Source organism: Oratosquilla oratoria, chromosome 4, assembly GCF_046742065.1.
Source record: "Oratosquilla oratoria isolate Oo_2021 chromosome 4, ASM4674206v1, whole genome shotgun sequence".
NCBI classification, from domain to species: Eukaryota; Metazoa; Arthropoda; class Malacostraca; order Stomatopoda; family Squillidae; genus Oratosquilla; species Oratosquilla oratoria.
In genome coordinates this window covers 27396894-27419393 of record NC_134780.1, presented here as the reverse complement: position 1 = coordinate 27419393, position 22500 = coordinate 27396894, and the positions used below count along the sequence as shown (strand labels likewise).

General features: G+C 44.3%; 1 protein-coding gene across 2 annotated transcripts in view; it reads right to left on the bottom strand.

Moving 5' to 3' along the window:
* Positions 1-513: 513 nt before the first annotated feature.
* Positions 514-22500, bottom strand: part of LOC143024707 (facilitated trehalose transporter Tret1-like) — a 40210-nt gene continuing 18223 nt past the window's right edge. Inside the window, exons 1-4 of one of the 2 annotated variants that reach the window (XM_076183756.1) lie at positions 16561-16597; positions 8773-9640; positions 3775-3913; positions 514-3034 (exon numbers count right to left, since the gene is read on the bottom strand). In XM_076183756.1, the coding sequence (XP_076039871.1) occupies positions 1698-3034; positions 3775-3913; positions 8773-9609 (2313 nt within the window). In that variant the 5' untranslated portion in view covers positions 9610-9640; positions 16561-16597 and the 3' untranslated portion in view covers positions 514-1697. Of the gene's footprint in view, positions 3035-3774; positions 3914-8772; positions 9641-16560; positions 16598-22500 lie in introns of those variants that run through there. The other variant, XM_076183755.1, reaches the window with a different exon arrangement.

Genomic DNA, 22500 nt, shown 5'->3' with positions numbered 1-22500 from the left:
CCGAAGAAATGATAATACTAATGACTGGGATGTGTTTTTTATGATAGGTTTTGTTGTCATATACCTTTCAGCCTTTTCACGATTCAAGTTGTTTGTACTCAAAATAACATTGTTAAATAAGTTAGATATATCTATAAATGAACCTAGATTATTCACACACACACACACACACACACACACACACACACACACACACACACACACACACACACACACACACACACACACACACACACACACACACACACACACACACACACACACACACACACACACACACATATATATATATATATATATATATATATATATATATATATATATATATATATATATATATATGTAAGAGATATATTTATATTGTAATTAATACCAGCCGGGTAATAAATTTGTAAAGTCAAATTGGGGAGATTGGGAAGTGTAGAAGCGACAAAGCAATGGCGTTTGTTTACTTACGGTTTCTGATACCCCGAGTTCGAATTCTCAAATGATTTTGGAATAAGTTTGCTCAGGGATTGTTGCCCAATTTATTAAAGGATATAAAATATTTACAATTACGAGGCTCATAATAAATATGACATCTCTAAAACGCACTGAACCCAGTGTTGTCTCTAGTAGTCCATAAGTCATTTCTATGATACACAGTATCAAGGTATACTGTACAGACACAAAGGCATACGACGCGACAGTAATTAATAGGTCCATACATACTTAGAATACCATTTTCATAGAATACCGTGTGTATTTACGTATCACAGCAGACTGGGAGACACTGGGGTGGTGTGTGACATCATTAGATGGTGGATATGACATCGGCGTGCTGGCCTGCAGCATGCGCACTTGGAGAGCATCCACGACATAACGTCATCCACACGATAGAATATAGCTTGTGATCGCACACACAAAGATACATTGTTTCACACGCCTTTCTGGGTTAATTTTGCAACGACTTTAAGTCGTGTTTTGCAACACCTTAGACAGTATTTTGAAAAAACCTACCGTGCGCACTACACAATCACGAAACTCGCACGTTCATTCCTAATGTATCAACTCTTTCGCCCGCTTGTTATGTCTTCAAGAACTGCGGGTATGTATCTTTACGAAAGATATGCTCACTCCTTCGCAATCAAGGGTGTGACGTGGGAATTAATAAGATAACTTGGCGCCAGCTAGAATATAAATGGGCAGTGTCGTTTGATGTGGAAGGAATTTAAGAGCTTTGTACTTCGAAAGGTTTGTCTGTGCTTGGTGTCCTGTATAGGTACCCTCCCTTTCCACTTCCTTACATATGACATGGCACAGTGATTCATAGAATTGGTCCTGTATGTTTGTGCAAACCGATTTGTATCGGTTCGGTGGTGAAACAATACTATTATTGGTAGGAAATCATCTGCGTAGGATTGGTGGCGCTTGTACTATCAACCTGTACAACAACGACACACTTGAAGTCATTTCTGCTCGAAAACAACTAGATAAAAACAAAGATAACACCTGGGCACATATCATAGGAATAAATTACCTTATCACTTATTATGTACACTACGTTTGAAATAAATAAATAAATCTTTGGATCAGAGATGCAATATCCTTTCAGCAATTCGTGAAGATAAAAGAGACTTCGTGGGCGCCGCCGTCCTCGCGGCAACTCTTTAGGTTTACTTCGTCTTTGGGAGGTCGTCCTCTGACCCTCTTCGATCTCACTTCGACACAAGGGCGCCCTTCGTCGGTGGACCGCCCTTCGACGACCACCGAAAGAACTCGTCGATCTCCTCCAACGATCTCCCCTTCGTCTCCGGTAGCCACAACACGGGTATCAGTACCGTTAAGACGCTACAACACGCATAGAACCAGAACACACCGTAGTTGTTGAGGGCGTCCTTCAGCTTGTAGTAGCTGTGAGGCACGGCGAAGGCCCCCGTGAAGACGAGGATACTCAGGAGCGAGCCACCGAGGGACCGAAAGTTGTTGGGGAGGATCTCGTTCCTGAAGAGACCCGCAAGCGAGGTGACGTAGATGACGGAGAGGGTGAAGACGAGGACGGCCAGTAGCGGGAGCCAGAAGACGTTCTGGAAAATCTCGGGATCCTCCTTGACGTAAAAGTAGCCCCCCAGGACCGCCATGCACACGGAGCAAACGAGGAGCGAGGCCACGAAGAGGACCCGGCGCCTCGCCCGGTCCACCGTGAACACGAGGAGGACGGACCCGGCCACCCGGATCAGCCCTGTCAAGATGGTGCTCAGGTGGACATCGACTCCCGCGCCCGCGTCGCGGAAGATGTCAACCGTGTAGGAGGCGACAGTCGTGTTCCCCGTGAACTGCACGGCAAACATGAGGACGGCGAGGACGAGGCACCTCCTGAGCACCGACGTGTCACGGAGCACGGAGAACTGCGAGCACAGCGACGACGACGACGACGACGAGGAGGACGACAACGACGAGGACGACGAACCCAGGCGGCTCTTCCCGTCCTTTTTCTTGGGTGTGTTGTTGTTGTCGTCGTTGCTGTTTGTGCCCTCGATGTTGAGGACGATCTCCGAGAGCTCGGCCGTCGCGTCGTAGCCGCGTCCTCTGAAGAAGGTGAGGGACTGGAGCGCCTCCTCCTTCCGTCCGTTGAGGACCAGCCACCTCGGCGAGTCCCACAGGAAGAATATCCCGATGAAAGGTGGCACGGTGGTCACGAGCCCGCAGACCAGCGCCAGGTGCCGCCATGAGAGCGTGGACGATCCCAGTGCGTAGATGAAGAGGTAGCCGCATTGGCGAATGAGATCGGCGCTGGAAGACAGGGCTCCCCTGTAGTTGGAGTGCGCGAACTCCATGACGTAGAGGCTGGCGATGGGGTTGATGAAGCCCAGGGCGAAGCCCAGCGTGCCCCTGGCACCGAGGAGGAGGGGCACCGAGTTGGCGAAGGAGAGGCAGAGCCAGGCGAGGAGGACGAAGGGCAGCGAGAGGAGGAGGGTTCGGCGGTGTCCCCACTTGGACATGAAGAAGCCGCTCAGGAGGCAGCCGCCCATGCCCCCGAGGTAGGTCACGCTGCCTGGAAGGACACGACAAGGGCGTTAGACTACAGGATACTGAATAGGAGGGTGGAAATATGGAACAAGGAGGAAAAAGTTAACGTGTACGCACATAATGCACACTAGTTTTGTTAAGTGATATGTCTATTTTTCATGAATTAGCAGAGTATCTAGGAACTTTCAAGAAGACTGATGGTATACTAAGTCGTGCCATGCATAACGAACCTCTCCCGGCAACAAATGAATGGATTGCTCTACCAAATGAAAGGTCTTATAATGCTTTATGGAACTTGTTGATGACAGTAATAATAGTGAACGCCTCTATCTGCAAACGTTTTGGGGTGCAAGGCTCTCTGCAAATCTTTTATTTTGAATATGATTTTTTATATTCAAGGTTAAACTATGGATTTTTTTTACTAGTGTAATGTGTAGGACCATAACTGAGAAATGAGAAAGAGGATAGCGATTTTTATGATAATTGGAGGTAAGGGGACATTTTGAGGAAGTAACAGTGAAAATACGATTTTCACGTTTTTTCTGTGACCTTGACCTTGACCTAAACCCAATTAGTCCCAACATGCATTTAGGTCATGTAGGGCCCTTAGCCCACCTCTCCTGAAAGATTCATCTCCACTGACCCAGCCGTTTTCCGGCCATGTTGCCAACAATGGAACAAAAATCGACTAAAACCCAGTACCTCGGCCCCAGGAGCTGGATGCGGCCATGCGATCTCATGAGGACTACCCTCCCTGCTACTTACTGAACAAGGAGTATTCGCCCACGTTGAGGAAGAGGTCCTCGGAGGCCGAGTCCGTGAGCTTGTGCTGGGTCACACTCGAGAATCCCTCCATGGCGCCCATCCCCAGCTGCGTCAGGGACACTACACCCGCGCTCACCACCTGGAATGGCGTGAGGGTGTGATGATTCAAGGGAGAGCTGGGAAGAGGAGGAGGAGGAGGAGGAGGGGGGCTGAGCAAGGTCGATTGGGCTTGTGTGAGCTGGAGCATAGAAGTGTCATTTATTTGTTTATGTGTTTATTTATGTATTTATCTATTCGTTATGTGCGTGTACATAGGCATTAATTAATTTGTCTGTGTACTTGTTGGTTTGCTCACATAAATGATTATTTGTTTATACACTCATTTACTTATCTATGTATTTACGTCTTATGAATTCATTCACTTATTAATTGTTCATTTAATAGTTTATTTATTTATTTTCGAGAGGAAAGTCCAGAGCGAAAATGGAAAGGCCCAACGTGCCATCTTGCATGTGCTCGTACTTGCCGGCGATCGATCACAATTGGTTGAAGTCGAGAAGAACGTGACGTCAGAGGTACATATGCGCGGATCAGTTTGCTATTGGAGTCGTTGACAAACTCTGTACACCTAATGGTAACCCGTTACTCGTAAAAGGTACATACATACATATACCAAAGGCTTTTCCCCCCTTAAACGGGAGGTAGCCTACATATTCGTAAAAGGTAATTATGCTAATCCACAGAACATTGTCCACATTATCTTTGGATGGCCTTGGGAACAACATTTGTGGACCAATTCAAGAGCGGAAGTCGCCAGGCAATTTTATTCGGCTGAGCGTTTAGGTCGTATCTGATGGAAAACCACTGGAGTTTTAGTCACCTTAGTCAAGCGAGAGGGCAGAACGAATCACAACGGAACTTTGATGACAAAATAGGTAGATTGCATCATCGGGGAAGATATATTTTTTTCATCTAGTCAGCTACTACGCGGAAAGCGAGGTGGCGTGGCATGGGAGAGGAGCATCTCCCCACCCCTTTCTATCCTATTACCATCACAAGTGCCCCGTTCACTTCTTCCCGCTCAAACATCGAGACGAAACTAGCGCCTCATCACTCAACATTCTTCTCCAACTCTCTTTGTCACTCGGGCACATTTCCACTTGTTCGACAGTCTGATCACGAACTCCTGTGCCGCGATGGAAAATAAATTTCAAAGGAATGAAAGGAAATGGAAAAAGAGAAAATGTGCCGTAACATACATTTTCACTTGTTTAACATCCTGACTAGAAGAAGAAGAAGATGAAGAAGAAGAAGAAAAAGAAGAAGAAGAAAGAAGGAAAGGAAGAAGAAGAAAGAAGGAGAGGAAGAAGAAGAAAGAAGGAGAGGAAGAAGAAGAAAGAAGATGAAGAAGAAGAAGAAGAAGAAAGAAGGAGAGGAAGGAGGAGAAGGAAGATGAAGAAGAAAAAGAAGAAGAAGAAGAAGAAAGAAGGAGAGGAAGGAGAAGAAGGAAGATGAAGAAGAAGAAGAAGAAGAAGAAGGAAGAGGGAGAGGAAGGAGAAGAAGGAAGATGATGATGAAGAAGAAGAAGAAGAAGATGAAGAAGAAGAAGAAGAAAGAAGGAGAGGAAGGAGAAGAAGGAAGATGAAGAAGAAGGAGAAGAAGAAGAAGAAGAAGAAGAAGAAGAAGAAGAAGAAGAAGAAGAAGAAGAAGAAGAAAAAGAAGGAGAGGAAGAAGAAGAAAAAGAAGAGAGAAGATAAAGAAGAAGAAGAAGAAGAAAAAAAACAAGGAAAGGAAAAAGAGGAAGAAAGAAGATGAAGAAGAAGAGGAAATCACAGGGAGACATGCACTAGATATTCAACCGCAGCCTGCGTCAATCAACCGAGAAGTAGACTGTGTAAATATCCCTGTCACAGACGCACGTTTACACTTGTTCGACATCATAACCAGAAGAACAGAAGAAACCGAGCCCTCACTTCTCTTCGAGGAACAGGGCAACCCTCTTAGAGGAACATCATCAGCTGGCAGCTGGTCCTAGCCAGGTCTGTCGTGCGCACTGAAGACCTCATCTGATGGACCTGTCGAACAAATGGGACGACCTTGACTGTGGTGATGATATACGCCCCTTCAACCTTGACACTACAGAATCTGGAGGTTAACCTTGGTTTATTGAGGTGGCGACCCCTAAAGGATTTGGAGGTCAGCTGTTGGGAGCCTGAACAAAGTCGACCAAGGACGTGCCTTAAGGTTCCCTTCAGCTGAATGAAATCACCTGCAGTGCCCTCACGTCCTTGGTACCAGGTGACACTCTTAACGGGAAGGCTTGGCAGATAGACACTCCCAGTTTCAACACAATGGTGACGTCAATATTATGACGTCAGCGAAAGAGAGCCTTGATGAAAGGATTAGAATGATGTCGACCGATTAATCGTTTTGACTAACACATTTCAACCTGCCCCGCGAACCTCAAGAAAAAAAGAGTTGTTGAAATAGTGTTGATTAACTTCTGAAACAACAACAACGCAAAGACTAAAGGGAGTCGAGTATGTAATTCCCTAAAAGGCCTGATGCCAAAATAAAAAGACATTTGCACTTAACATTTTATGGTGGGCATGTGTATAATCTTCTCTATTAATATGAGACACCGGTTAACTTCAAATTTATTTCTAATAAGCAACAGTGATAGAATACGTATATATATATCATGAGTCAAGTACAGCTGTTCCCTGTGCTACATACATCTAATTAATTTTGTTCACCTGTGTTCATGTGTGCATTTTCGCGTGTGTGAAAGCGCGCATGTGTGTGTGCACGCAGGAGCACGATTGGATGTACACACACATGCACTTACAGTATATCACAGGACCCTTTCCCTCTCGCTGAGCCAGGGCCATGGGTATATGTCGGTGTACACGCTCGTGTGTACGCATGTGTGTGTATGTGTGCATCTGTAGTGGCTTAGGTGAGGATGAACTTCCTGCACGTGAGGGTTCGAATTTGGCGGACGACAATGTTCGTTGTGACGACTCGACGAAGTCCGCCGCTCCTCTCGAGTTCGAAGGCGAGTTCGAAGGCAAGAGGAGAATAAAAAAGAGACAGTCCGGGGAGGCAGGTCCAGGGGAGAAGGAGCCCCTGGGACACGAGTGCCACCAGTTAACGAAGGTATTGAGGGCGGAGGAGGAGGAGGAGGAGGAGGAGAGCAAGTGACAGAATGGAGGAGGACGTAGGGGAACCCAAGGGAGAGGAGGAGGGAGGGAGGGAGAGAGGGAGTGGCACTTGTAGTGAGTGAGAGTGTAGGGGTATTTTGTGAATAAGTGGTGGGGGGCTGTGGGTGGACATGGGGCTGTCTGAGACGAAGGAGGTGACACGAGGCTGATAAATCTCTTAATTAGCAGTTTTAAGAGAAGATGAAATAACTTTATGAATAAGGGGCACGGAACAGCCTAGTCTAGGCTTTGTGGTATCTTGTAGTCTCCTCCATCTTTATGTTCTTATGTACTGGTGATGTGATGTGAATGTTGTTGGGTTCTGTGATGATGGCCATAGGGACGAGTCAGTTGGACGTCCCGTGCCCGTTGAACTAACCTCCATTTCAACGGGAAGACTAAGAGGGACTGCACAGGGACCTTCGGGAGCTACGCGACACCACTAACAACACGTATGACAACGACAACAACACTAATGACAACAATAACAACAACAACAACAACTACACTCCCCCTTTTTGCTGGTCTTCCTAAATCCCATACAACTCGTTGGACTCTACATCTTCTTTTCTCATACTTCTATGGCGGTTGGGGGGATGGGGGGGACAAGAACACCACTATCGTCTTCCCATGCGTGTTGGGTACGGTAACCAGAAAGGGGGGAGGGAGGGAGGGAATCCCCCTTTTGACTCAGCCTTCCCCCCCTACCGCTTGCAAAGGGGGGAAGGGGTATTATTACATACACAAGGGCCAATAGTAGGGGGAGATTAGACATCCGCCTCCCTTTGAGGAGTGGGGGGGGAGGGAGGGGAGGACACTCCCAAAGGTTTGTCCACATCAAGAATGTTTTGTCCAGAGAGGAGTAAGCTGCGATCGCAATATACCAGCTGGGTGAGTTGAATAAGGGTGGCTTGTAGAAGGGGGAGAGGGGGATGGAGGGAGTGGTAGAAGAGTGAGAGGGGGAGAGTGAGTGAGTGAGTGATGGATTGAACTGAAGTGATACCAAGTGAGCAATTGGCATCTGTTTGTGTGTGTGGAGGAAGGGAGGGAGGGACGGGGAGATGGTGGAAGAGAGAAAAGGAGGGAGGGGGAGGGAGGAAAGGAGGGGTGGAAGAGAAAGATGGAGAGAAAGAGGGAGGTAGAGGGAGGGAGGGAGGGAGTTTGGAAGAGAGAGAAGGAGAGAGGGAGAGAAGTGGAGATGGGAGGGTGGAAGAGAGAGAAGGTTAGAGAGAGAGAGAGAGAGGTAGAGATGGGAGGGTGGAAGAGAGAGGAGGGAGAGAGAGAAGGAGGGAGGGAGGGAAGGAGGGAGGGAGGGAGGGAGAGAGGGAGGTAGAACAAGGAGGAATGGAAGAAAAAGGCAGTGGGAATGAACGAGAGGTTATTTCAGTGTGAGTATTTTTTTTTTCATTTGCACGAAATAGATGGAGCGTCTAAATAAAACAAAAAGGAGGGTATTCAGACACGTGTCCTACCTCAAGGACTGAGGCCGATGACACGCCACAAGATTTTCACTCCTCTATCGGTTATCCTTTGTCATAGAACCCACCGTGGTGAGGAACCAAAGTTGTATTGTCCCTCTGGGGATAGGACGGAGGTCCTGCATTAAATAGACTTAGTAACCATGTAGTGAGTGCTGAAACTATCAGTTGTTTTAAGAAACGGTTAGACAACTTTATGGATGGGGATGGCAGGTGGAGCTGCCTTGTGTAGGCCTTATGGCCTCTTGCAGTCTCCTTCGTTCTTATGTTCTTATGTTCTTATGTAGACTTCCGAAGGCTGACTATCGGAAACTCACCTGCCGTGCCATAAAGGATCCTGGGAGTCCTTCGGAGGAGCAGTCTGTCGCAGACGAAGCACTGGAGACGGTCGAGGAGGAGACGGTCGAGGAGGAGACGGTCGAGGAGGAGACGGAGGAGGAGGAGTACGCAGGGGAGGAGGGAGGAGGAAAAGGTGGAGGGTTGGGGTAGGACGGGAGAAGGTCGTTGGTGGAAACGGTCAGGATCGGCCCAGACTTGGTGCAAAGGTTGGAGGAAGGTTGACCAGAGCTGGAAAAGCGTGGAGGTCGAGGCAGAGACACGGTGGAGGAGGAGTAAGGGCAGGAGGAGGTCGAAGTCGAGGTCATGGTGTTGGAGAAAGGCAGGGTGGCGGCCGAGGGAGAAGATGAGGAGGACGACGAGGAAGGAGTGCCATGGAAGATGTCGGTGGCACTGCGACAGGCGCTGTCGCTTGGAGGGGGAGGACTGCTGCGGCGAGTCATGTTCGCAGAGGGCTGGGTGAGGCAGAGTGGGAGGGAGAGGCGGTTTGGAGTCAATATGGAGGAGGAGGAGGAGGGGGAGTACGGGAGGGTAGACGGAGTGTAGGAAGGAGGACCGAACATGGAGGGGACTTTGAAGGATACGAAGGTTGGGGATGGGAGCACTGCCCCCCGGACGGGGCTCACGAAGACTGAAGGAGTTGTAGAAGAAGGGAGAAGAGAAGGGCAGAGGATGATCGACGGGGTCCTGGTGGTGGGGGTGAGGCCGGGGGCGGGGACGGAGACCAGGGAGTGAGGCTGTGCGGCGCCCAGCTGGCCTCCTCGCCCTCCGAGCACACCGAGACTCGAGGGGGATCTCTGAGAGGCTGTACCCGTCATTATGGTGGCGGCAGGTGGGAGCGAAGACGATCTGCAACAAGAGGGAGGTTGTATTTTTTTTTTTTTTTTTTTTAGGAGGGTCGGTGTGTGGATATGGGGGGTCACTCGATCAAGAGCGTCCACAAGTAAAATCACATGTTGATGCGCGTGTGAACACCGCCATATACATACACACAAACCATTAAGTATACAAGCACATTCAAAAAAGACCTAGCGGGCACAAATACATAATCTCTCTTGCATACATAAAAGCAAATATACACACTAACAAACCCTTCCGCACACAAATACAAAACCTGCCGGACACATATACATAATCACCATCATACACATAAACACACACATACATACAAACAAACCCTCCTGCATACACATAGATACAGAAAAAACATGCTGGATACATATTTCACCAAGAAAGCAAATGTTCAGTAATTTACGTCAAGGATATCCAGACAATAGACACTTGCAAGTATTGAAATTCATCATAAGAGACACGAAACTAACATTGACGTATACAGAAACATTTGGCAGTCGGATAAGAAAACAAAACATATTGAGAACTCTTTTATGACATGATTGTATATGGTGTTATCGTGATGAAGAGGTCCATTGAGACAGATCTGAAGAACCTATCCCCTGAAGAACCAAAACAATCTTAGTAAAGAGTGTCGCTTCCTGAAGACGAAGAGGTCATCTGGTGCGCCCCCCCCCAAAAAAAAAACATATATATGTATACATATATATATATATATATATGTGTGTGTGTGTGTGTGTGTGTGTGTGTGTGTGTGTGTGTGTGTGTGTGTGTGTGTGTGTGTGTGTGTGTGTGTGTGTGCTAATAAGAACACGGGTACGTTTGTTCACTTATGCAAAGTAGACCACTTGGAAAAAGAAACTAACGAAGCAGAGCGCTTTCGTATATTACATATTACGTCTTTGCACTGAAGATGTAATATACGAAAACGCTCTGCTTCGGTAGTTTCTTTTTCCAAGTGGTCTACTTTGCATATATACATACATACATACATACATACATATATATATATGTATACATACATATATATATATATATATATATATATATATATATATATATATATATATTGTCGTCGCGAAGGAATTAACTGAAATAACTTAACACCTTCACTTAAAAACAAACGTGAAAGGGCGATTATCTTGGACTAGATGAGGTGATCTGTCTAGGGCCAGGAGAACCCAATGAAAAAACATAATCAGAAGACTAGGCTCGAATGCGTAAAATTTTATCCTCAAAGTTTGCCTATAAATATTTGGTTTCTTCATTTCGAATTTGTTTTTCAACCAACCGCTTCAAATAGCAGATCAGGACGACACAGTCTAGTTTCAGTGATTTATTACATTGTGGTATCGTTCCTCAGGGGCAGGGAAAAAAATATCTTTTTTTCCAGGAGCCATTTTTGATACTTCCAGAGCCATGTTTTTGCAGGTTCGATTTCCTTCAAACTATTGGAAGGCTAACTCATTACTCATGTCGGAGCGAGTTTGCATATGTACAGTGTACGTATGTATGCGGTGATGTGGTATTGGGTATGGTGCATTGTACATGTAGTCAGCGCGTTGATTGGGCAGCTAGCTGCATGCAACCAATGAATTTCCCTGCATACAGGTACCATGCAATTCGCAACTAGCGACATTATGTAGCACGATAGTCGTGTAGAGTCTAGTCAACATGTACTAGTATACGCGCGCATGCAGCTGATACGTAGCTAGGCTAGGTAAGCCATTGAACTCTAGCAGCTATACCGCGTACACATATGTACGTACATCAACAAATTAAAGTTGATTGATGCGTTGCGTTTATGATATCGATTGATAATGCAATGATTGATCACAGGTAAGTTGTGTTTGTTCTGATCCTTTCATCATTGGTGATGGGATTCATGGATTGCCAAATGATGGATAATGCATGAAAAACGTTGAATCTTGCTGCGGGAGCGATTTTTTTGTGGGTGATCGCTCCCGCTATTGGATTTGCGAGAACGACATTGGAACTTTCCCGAGCGAAATCGCTCGTCGCTCCCGTGTATTTTTTTCGCTGCTCAGGGGATAGGCCGGTCCTAAAGTGGACCATCGAGGCTGAACTACAACGTGGTTTTACTACGACAGCCGCAGTGATTGGCTGAGGAGGATTTCGAGAAGTAGGATTACGTGTACGAGGTCTCGTAGGTCTCCCCTGTTATACGATGTGCACGGGCATTCACTCTACGATCACTATCAACTACACTTGTCTTGATATACGTCTGGTCGCTTGAAGGAGCAGGCAGGCTAAGCAGAGGTCCATTTCCATGTATCTATTTATTAATTTATCTATTCTTTAAAACGATTAGTGGTTTTCTTTCTTCCGTAACTTTATAACTTTGTTTTACGATCGATTTCTATACGATTGGATCTTCAAGAATGTAACGCAGTCGAGGGAAGAAATTATTTTAGATCAAATCTCAACCCTTTTGCTGCTCGAACGGGAGCGTGTCCACATCGATACATAAAACACGACTTTGAATCTTGTCGCCCGGAGCTGGTAAGACAGATCTCCACAGAACCCTTCAGCACCAGGACAAAAGGAAGAAGGAAGAGGAGGAGGAAGAGAAGAAAAGAGGAAGAGGGAGAGGGAAGGGCTCTGAGGTGGCCAGATATTAGTTTTTTTTCGTAGATCTACGGAAGTGCGCGTGGTGGGACGGCGTCAACCATCGGAGAGGACGACAGTGTGTCAGAGCCGACTGCCCCCACCAAGACATTTTGTCTAAACTGCAAGCGATTATGTTATTATATATATATATATATATTATATGTATATACATATATATATATCTATATATATTATATATGTATATATATATATATATATATCTATATACATATATATATATATATATATATATATATATATATATATATATATATATTTTTTCCGGAGCGAGACCTATATTGTATTTTTTTATCTATTTATTTATCAATTCATTCATTCATTTATTTGATTCGTCTCTTTCCTTTTCATCTACTTAATTATTCATATATGTATCTATGTATCTATACTTTCATCTATTCAACCATTAATTTATTCATTGCTTTTTGCCGCTGTTTGAAATACGTACATTAAAAAATAAATAAAATAAATTCATTTACACCAATAATGAAAATACTCTTGCAGAGAATTCTGCAAGCTTTGAAATTGCTGTAGGACAAAACAGAGAGACCGGATGTTAGGTTTGAGCAGTTTTGTAAATACACGTCAATACGCACACAGTGTATATACTGTTTGAGTTAAAAATCTAGAGCAAAAATAGAGAAATTCACACAAAAATAAAATAGAATGATGAAAAATCACTAGCAAACAGATGCATAACAGAATCGTTATCACTAATATGGTAATCTAATTATCATTTTAGTACAAGGAGCTAAGGCCGCTTTCACACGAGCGTTCCGTACGCGCGTTCGGGTGCGCCGCGTTTTAACTTTCAATGGAGTTCAATGGGACGCAAAACGCGTCGTGTGAAAGGTCCCATTGATGGACAGACACATTCTATTACCTTTGGTAACAATACAGGGACAGATATCATCGTCATTTAAGAATACAGAAACTTTCCGAACAATATCGTCGATTTATGAGCCCAATATTTACTGTAACTGTAATGAGATGTAACTTGAATGAGATGGATAGATGGAGTGGATGCGGAGATGGAGAGAAGAGGAATAAATAAAATAACCTGGATGGAAGCAGCACAGGACCGAAGGGTATGGAGAGGATTACTGTTGGCGGACCAGAATCTACACGAGGTTCAAGATCCAACGGAGTGAGTGAGTGAGTGAGTACAACATAATTTATTTGTTTATTTATTTATTTACATCCTAAACCCCCTTTCCTATGTCTTGCAGTGGCAAAGTATTTGTGTCGACAAGAGACCTTTGGGTCCATAAAGAGACTGACTGCGGAATAGATAGAATAAATTAACAAATACAAAACCAGCAGTGTTTACCAAGGCGTTCCGAAACTCTTTGACACGTTACGAGAAGACGATTCGAATTACGCAGTTTCAATTCTTCGTTGCCAGTGGAAAAAAAAATGGTGTATCGAGTAGTCCTTGTTTACGAACGAAAATCAATTTGAAATCCTTTACATGTGTAAAAAATGCTTTTGTACTTATAAAAGTGTTGCAAAAGCCATCCAACGTACAAATGTGCAAGAAATATTTCCAAAATCATTTAGCCAGTGACGATATAGGCATGAGCTGTGAATGCAAAATCTTCAGGTGAAATGGAACGACGGAGGAAGCTGTGAGTGCTGCAAGTAATTCTCTCTTTTAGTTAAAGTAAGATATTGCCTTGGTAGTAATTAGTTGCAATATTTGACGACAATGTCTGCGTATAAGTGCAATTATTTTGTCTTGAACGGGGCAGACTTCTGTGAGGTCCACCATGGCAGGTTTGTTTACATTTTGAAACTATTTAATTCATTCCTTCGCTATACTTCTGGAGCTTTCTCTCTCCCCGCTTCCGGTATTATAGTACAGGGAGCACAATGAATTGCCCAAAATCTGTTTTGTCCCAAAGTGTTTGAATTGCCTTTGTTTGAACATAAAAGGGAGTAATGTTTTGATTTGTCTTGTTTAGTAGCATGGGGGGAATCCTGTTTCCGGACAAATCCATTGTACTCCTGGAGTTCCAGGATGTTCCTCGGTGCTGAATGAAATCGCTTGCCGGCAGGCACAATAAACGACAGAGGCAGAACATAACGAAATATTTAATCGAGATTAACTTGAGGTCGTGTTGTCTGCCTAGGGGGGTTTCCCTCAGTTGAATAAAATCGCCTGTCGGCAGGTCGAATAAACGAGTTGTTAAGCGCATCACAGAGGCTCTCTTCACGTGCCCATTCTGCGTTGAGTTGCAGATGGCGCTGTTGTTATTGAAAACCGGTAGGATTGTCATTTTGTTCGTTTTGCTTTTGGAGCCGTTTAATTCGTTTTTTTTTATTTTTTTATTGAAATGCCTGAGAAGTATGGTAGGGGTGACTAGGTTGGATAGAGTGAGAAACGAGGAGGTGAGGAGGAGGGCGGGGGTGGAAAGGGAGTTGGGAGATAGGGTTGATGAAAGAGTATTGGGATGGTTTGAACACATGGAAAGAATGAGTGAGGAAAGATTAGTAAAAGAGGTGTGGAAGGCAGAGGTGGAAGGAGTGGACATTAGGGGGCGACCATGGACGAGATGGATGGATGGGGTAAAAGGTACACTGCGAAAGTGGGGAATATCTGTTGAGGAAGGAAGGGAGAATACAGAAGATAGGGGTAAATTGAGAATGTTTGTATATGGATGATGCTGTGATGGATGAAAGGGAGTGGGTGCGGTATGGGGGGTTAGGGAATATGTGTGAATGATATTTTGACGCAGCCCGAAGGGATTTCTCCCCCATCTTTTTTCTGCATGAGGGGACGGAGAGGGGGGGGGGAGAGTCGCCGATTAAATGAAGCGGGCTTGCTGTGGATGTGCTGTGTCTTGCTACATTGTTTCTGACCCAGGGCAGTGGGCAAGATGTAGGGATGACCCGTCATCCAGGAGGAGCCAAGAAAAGAGGGAGGGAGGGGGGGTCAATAGAAGTGGAGTATGTAGGGGTGGAATGGGTGGGAGTGGATTTTATGCCTTTGTTTTCTGGATACCTCCCTTGTAAGGGGGAAAAAGCCGTTGATGTATGTATGCATGTATTTATTTATTTGCTTGTTTATTAATTCATTCATTGCCTTCAAGATATAGAAAACACACAAATCGGAAAGCTTTTTAAAAAACCGTGGTGGTGGTGGTGGCGTGATGATATTGTAGGGGGGGGGTGCGAATAGACGAGAAAGCTAAGCATCTATTTTTTTTTTCCACGTGGCCCAAACACAGCCTAGGAGTAACAAGAAAACCGATTAAAATATTTGTGTCACATATGTTCCAGCCGTCGTGGGGGAAATGGCAAAATAATCTGCAGGGTTGAAGGTGTTCTTTTACCGTCTGCACCATTAGGCAGTGCCAGAATGGCGCCAAAACAGCCAGAATGGCGCCAAAACAGCCAGAATGGCGCCAAAGACGCCAGAATGTCGCCAAAGAGGCCAGAATGTCGCCAAAAAAACCCAAGATCCAGCCATCTGGCTTCAACCGTCCATGATCAAAAGCGCCCAAGTAAATCTCATTCAGGAGAATTGTTGGCACATGGAAGCATTTCATTCTGCCTGGCGCCTGGCGACGATTTTGTTCCGTGGGAAATAGGGTCCAAAAATGGGGAATGATTAGATTAATTAATTAATGAATAAGTAAATGGATTAATGAAAAAGATACTTATTGATAATGTCCCACGTCATCCAGGGTAAAAATTTCCTCATTTTCAGACACAGTTGGCATTTCTCTTCAAAATCTTATTTGGACGCCACAAAACTTCTCAGAATATTATTTGCACACCACAAGTGACACTGAATACTCACGGGTCTGAATCACCGTAACACACAAATCATTTGTTATAACGCCACTATCCAAAAGTGGAAATAATTGTCTCTTCATTATCGACCTGTGAGAAGAAATTGAACTGTGGTTTGGATGATCAGGGCTCGGTACTGATTGACCTCCTCCTCCTCCCCCCCCCCTCTTCCCGGACTTAGGAAGAAGAAGTCCTTAGGTCGCGATGTGGTTTGATTCTTGGAGATCCAGGCACTACGGACCTGTTAATTTTTTTGTGACTGTCGCCAGGCGATTTTATTCAGGTGTATGTGATCTATCTTCCGTTGAAGAGAGGCGCTCGCTTGGATGCCGAACGAGTGACCGCCAGTGGACAAATGGCACTGCCAAAGGCCTTAATGGAAAAAAACACAGGGGCACAAATGCACACACACTAACGCGCACGCACGTGCACACACACACACACGCGCGCACTGCGGGTTGGCTACTCACTGTACTTGCCCGATGCCGCTGCGACGCCGCGACTGGATCGTCGCCCGGCAGCTGGGTCTATATAGGCGTCACGCCGGAAAATGGCCCACAGGGAGTGCCTTTATGCTCGAGTCGTGGTGTGTGTGTGTGTGTGTGTGTGTGTGTGTGTGTGTGTGTGTGTGTGTGTGTGTGTGTGTGTGTGTGTGTGTGTGTGTGTGTGTGTGTGTGTGTGTGTGTGTGTGTGTGTGTGTGTGTGTGTGTGTGTGTGCACGCGTGTGTGCATGCGTGGTGTGTGTGTACGTGCGTGCGTGTGTACGTGTGTCTGTGTGTGTGTGTGTGCACGCGTGTGTGCATGCGTGGTGTGTGTGTACGTGCGTGCGTGTGTACGTGTGTCTGTGTGTGCGTGCGTGTGTCTGTGTGTGTTTACGTGTGCGTCCTTGTGCGTGGATGTGTGTCTATGTGTCTGTGTGTGTGCGTGCATGTGTGTCTATGTGTGTGTGCATGCATGTGTGCGGGGTGTTTGTGTGTGGAGATGTTGATGTGTGTGTGTGTGTGTGGGGATGTTGATGTGTGTGTGTGTGTGTGTGTGTGTGTGTGTGTGTGTGTGTGTGTGTGTGTGTATTTACCTAGTTGTATTTTGCGGGAAGGGGAGCTACGCTCGTAGTGTCGTGTGTGTGTGTGTGTGTGTGTGTGTGCGCGCGCGCGTGTGTGTGTTTAATTATATTTAATCAATCATAGTACATCAAAAAGACTTTGTTATTTAAACCTTACTTTTCAACCCATATATGGTTCCATCTTGCATTATATCAAAGCTACAGGAGTAGTTTAGAGATCTGTTTGAGAAACTGTTTGTTCACATCCTTTGGAGTCGAGCGGGTTTTTTTTACCCCTCAGTTTGTTCCCATGACCTCGTCTGTTGTGCGTATGCGTTTGTGTGTATGTGTATGTATGTGTGTGTGTGTGTGTGTGTGTGTGTGTGTGTGTGTGTGTGTGTGTGTGTGTGTGTGTGTGTGTACGCGCGCGCACATAGGTGGATGTCTGTGTGAACGTACACCAGGTGTACATAAACGAAAGAAAGGAATTGGCTTAATGATAATAGATTAGTCTTAGTCGTAGCATTATGGTCATTATCACTATTGCATTCCGACTCCCACTTCACAGTTCGATGTCTCCCCTCTAAACATAACAAAATCAGACCCAATTCGAGAAAATGGGGCTGCGGGCCTTTGGGGTCGAAGTAAATTAGTTTTATTTTGAAAATACGAATCATATTGTTATCATTGTCACCTTTGAGTAGAATGTGACGCCCAGATAAACGACCCCATGCTTGCGTTATCCTGTACCGTCACGCCTATTCCAATGACGTGGTTGCAAATAATGTGTGTGACGTCGCGTCTCTGTAGAGAAGAATTCATTTTGTATATAATTGGCAGTTGCCAAGTCTTTTTTTTTTTCGAAAGAAACTGTCCACGTAAGGACGGAACCTTAACGAGTCCGACGTTTCGTCTGTCACTTGACAAATCTTGAACAAGAGAAATGTCGCACTAATAAAGCCGCCCCCCCCCGTCCTCACATGGCGTGGCTGTTGATAGGAATTTATCTACCCAGAGGCAGTACTTGTACATAAGAGACAACACCTTCAACACGTCACTGAAACAAGCCATCGACGAAGTAAACCATTATATCAAGCCGGAGGTCAAGAAACCATTACTACAAATGAATACAAAGCAGACGACCTCATTCCCAGAATTGGGGTTTGGTTGGCCCTTCCTGAGGCAGACTAGGAGGGGGGTGGGGAGGGGGTAAATACCCCCTCTAGGGAGGGTAAATTACTCCCTCTGGAGAAGGTAAATTACTTTCTCTGGGAAGGGTAAATTACTCCCTCTGGGGAGGGTAAATACTCCCTCTAGGGAGGGTAAATTACTCCCTCTGGAGAGGGTTAATTACTCTCTCTGGGAAGGGTAAATTACTCCCTCTGGGGAGCGAAATTACTCCCTCTGGAGAGGGTAAATAACTCCCTCTGGAAAGGGTAAATTACTTCCTCTGGGAGGGGTAAATTACTCCCTCTGGGGAGGGTAAATTACTCCCTCTGAAGAGGGTAAATTACTCCCTCTGGGAAGAGTAAATTACTCCCTCTGAAGAGGGTAAATTATTCCCTCTGGAAAGGGTAAATTACTTCCTCTGTGAGGGGTAAATTACCCCCTCTGGAGAGGGTAAATTACTCCCTCTGGGGAGGGTAAATTACTCCCTCTGGAAGGGTAAATTATTCCCTCCGGGAAGGGTAAATTACCCCCTCTGGGGAGGTAAATTACTCCCTCTGGAGAGTAATATGTGAGTTTTGAAGAAGTAACTTTGCAAAAAAAGGAATTTAGGGAATAGACAACAGCGTGACGCCTTGAGGCAGAATACTGTATAGAGTAGAATATCTAAAGAAGCACCGGCATGTAAATTCAGGCAGTGAAGAAGCTCATTATCTTATAGTTTTCAAGCTCATTATCTTATAGTTTTCAACACTGGAGTTTTGTGAACTGGGGGTAAAAGGCGTGATGTACAGCTGCACAGAAAACTATCGTTAGTAAATCACACTAATCATTTTGACACAAAACAACGAAACTATTTGAGACAAGTTGAAGTCTCCATCGGAAATAAGATTATCATGTCATAGTGAATCCATATGAACTCCGGAACTATTATTCGATTCATATTCATTCAGAAGGAATTCGAACAATTCGAACCCCAGAAATACCAACCCTTCGGTATCATAAGGTTATGTTCATTAGCGAATGTTTCGACACCCCTACTAACGATAGTTTTCTGTGTAGCTGTACATTGTTAAATTGGTCAGTGAACCCTAATAATAGTAATAAAAAAGACATCCGAAAACTAGAGGACCCTATGGAAATCAGGTCATGGAAGAATATTGACCAAAAGGCATCGATTGAGATGTACTGGGTGTCTGATAATGCGAATGTGCGGATGCTGATGAAGACATGAGAAAATAATATTTGCGGATGCCTGATGACCATTGTCTCGCGGATACTGATTGTTTTTCGTTATTTGAATAATACATAATTACATATATCAAGTTGTGAAAGACGATTTTCGGTTACATAAGTCCAACTTATGTTTCACCAGAATTCTGAACACGGCCCAAGTCGTCATGAAATAAGTACAATCTTCAATGGTAATGCTCACAGGCTCACATTACATGTTACACATTACACATCTGTTCAGTATTCGAACTTTAACAAAGGCATTTTTTTTTCAAAAACAAAATTTTCTCTATTTTATCTGTAAAAGAAAAGCGCTTACGTTTTTCATTATAGATTAGTTCAGCCCCATTGAATAATTGCTCACTTGGAACGCTACTTGGGAGACAACACAAATAAGTTCATTCAATTTTTAATAAGTTTGGCTAGTCTTTTCCGTTCTGACTCCACCATTTCAGTGTCGTTATTTGTTCCTTTAATTATCTTCTTTTGTTATATCTCTTTACTTCCTCCATTAAACCTGCGACAAGTGGTTCATAACTTTCATCACTGCTTGATGATGAGAATATTAGACTCATTACCTCTGATATTGTTACACTTTTACTTGATATTGGTGAATGGCTGGTAGGCTGGTTACCTTTCAATCGTTTTTTTTTTTTTTGGTTCATTTCCATCACCCTATGGCTGATCACAAGAGACAGCAATTACTGCTTGCACTTGCTTAGTGATGAAAGAAGAGAAAAAAAAATACCTTTATATCTAGGATCCAGGTAAGCTGGAAACCTATACATGTCCATACATTCAATGCCAGCAAAACCTTTGTCTGGATCAGAGCTCATGGTTAGTTCCATAAAGTTTATTACATTAGTAGCTTCCTTTTCATCTGTATCAGTACTGTGATCTTCAGATTCTGAGCATGCGCGTCTGCTTTGAGTATGCAAATCGGGTACTTCACTCATGCATGTTTGGAGGGCTTTTTCAATTAAACTATATTGGTATTACATCACTGATGGAGGATAAAGAGCTGTTCAGGGTTTTAAGACTTTTACACATTCGGAGAGTAACTTCCATTCTGCGTTACTGATTTTTTCTATCCTTGAATTAGATGCAACATAAAGGCATAATGACTTCTTTAATTTCTGAATCCTTTCCTCCTGTCCAACACATACAACGTACTGTTCCACTTCGTTGGAGAATTATGAGTAACACTTAGCAAAGGCTCCTGCAGTCGATCCTGAATATTCTTAAGCTCATCTTGAGCCGTTGTTAAATAATGAAAATGAGATGAATTGGAGCGACATTTGCGAATTTTACCATTTTGTTTTTTAATCTATTCCCTTTTTTACAACCAGTTGAAGCTTGTGTACAATGCAGCCTATATTGTTCAAACATGACAGAAACAGAGACTTTTTCATGTTTGCACTAGCATCGCGTGAGACATATCACGCACAAAACCTTGTCATCATTTTATTGATCAAAGAACTTCCACACCAAACATTTTTCTTTGATGCCATGGTAATGGTTAAGCTGGTATGACGGAAAAAAGGGGATCAGCATTTACCATTTATATGGAATGAAAAGCTTGTAAATATTTTTGTGCATTTCAATTTTGTTTAGTTTTCATCAGTATAAACAACTTTTCTAGGTATCATTCCCAATACCAATGAACAATATATATTACAAGATTAAAACTATGCACAAATGAAATATAAAAGAAATGAGAACATCGTAAAGTTAATTGAAAGTTGAAACCTATTTCTATGCATATTATCATTAGAATATAGATTAAGAAATTATAAACAATAGATACTGCATGACCACACATCAAACATTCAAGCAGCAAATCACTTTGGCTATTAGTGGACTGCAGTCGCTGTATACACTCGCTTCGTGCTGTACGGTTATCCGACACACCTCTAGTGAAAGTCTTACAAAGCGCAACTACTTTCTCAAGGTTAATACCCAGAGACCAGTAGAGGGATTTACAGTAGTTGTACGTCTGCCAGGTAGTAGGTGCTGCTAATGTGGGCACACGTGTGAATAGTAAACTATTTACTTGAAACACATCGTGTACATTATTATTGACCAACAACTTTGACATATACCCAGTAGACTGTTCAGAATCCATGATATTGTTACAACCCTCTATACGTATAATTCTATAATTCTTGGCTCATTTTTCATCGCCACACTTCGGGGAGCGTGATCAAGTGTTTGTGTCATTTCTGGCACCTTTTCCTCCTCTCTGCTGAGGGGAGTGTCGCGTTGCCTCGAGGGTGAAAAGAGCGGTTTCGTTTTCCTGTTGCTGCTCAGCGGCCAGGATGCGGCTAATGACGACGCTACTTCGGTGGGAGCCGCGCGTCATGGGCGACTTCGTGAGAATCGTGGCTTCAAGTTCCGGCGGTCGACTTCTGCCTTCTCCGAATGTCACCCTGGAAGACTTCTTCGGTTTTCAGAGGCGGTAAAGACGTTGTGGCAGTTGAGTCCCCTGTCCAGGAGGAGTTCCTTCTGGTGTGGTGCAAGCTTGGTGCCCCAGAAGTTGAGGACTCTGAATCTGGGTTATCTGACTTCACGGGACAAGGTGTGGTCAGTAACACAAACCCGGTTAAGGAGCAAACCCCACACCGCCTTTCATTTAGAAGTTATATGCAAAGTGATAACCCGACCAACCATGAACACACATACAAAATATTTCCAAATATTCCCATCGTGAGTGGCATGGTGGTGAGATACAGTAAACACAAAGAACTGTTGGATTTTTTTATTTTCTTACGTTTCGTCCTGACCTCACCATCTGTCTTATATAATTGGTCATTCCCATCATTTAAGACAGTGGTTCTTAACCTTTTTTGGCAGCGACCCAAAATTTTGCACAAATCAAGCATCGCGACCCAAGCCTACATAGATAAACGAATTGTCTTTATAAGTAATATGATTATGCTTTTAAAAGCGGGTTACAGAAACAAAATTA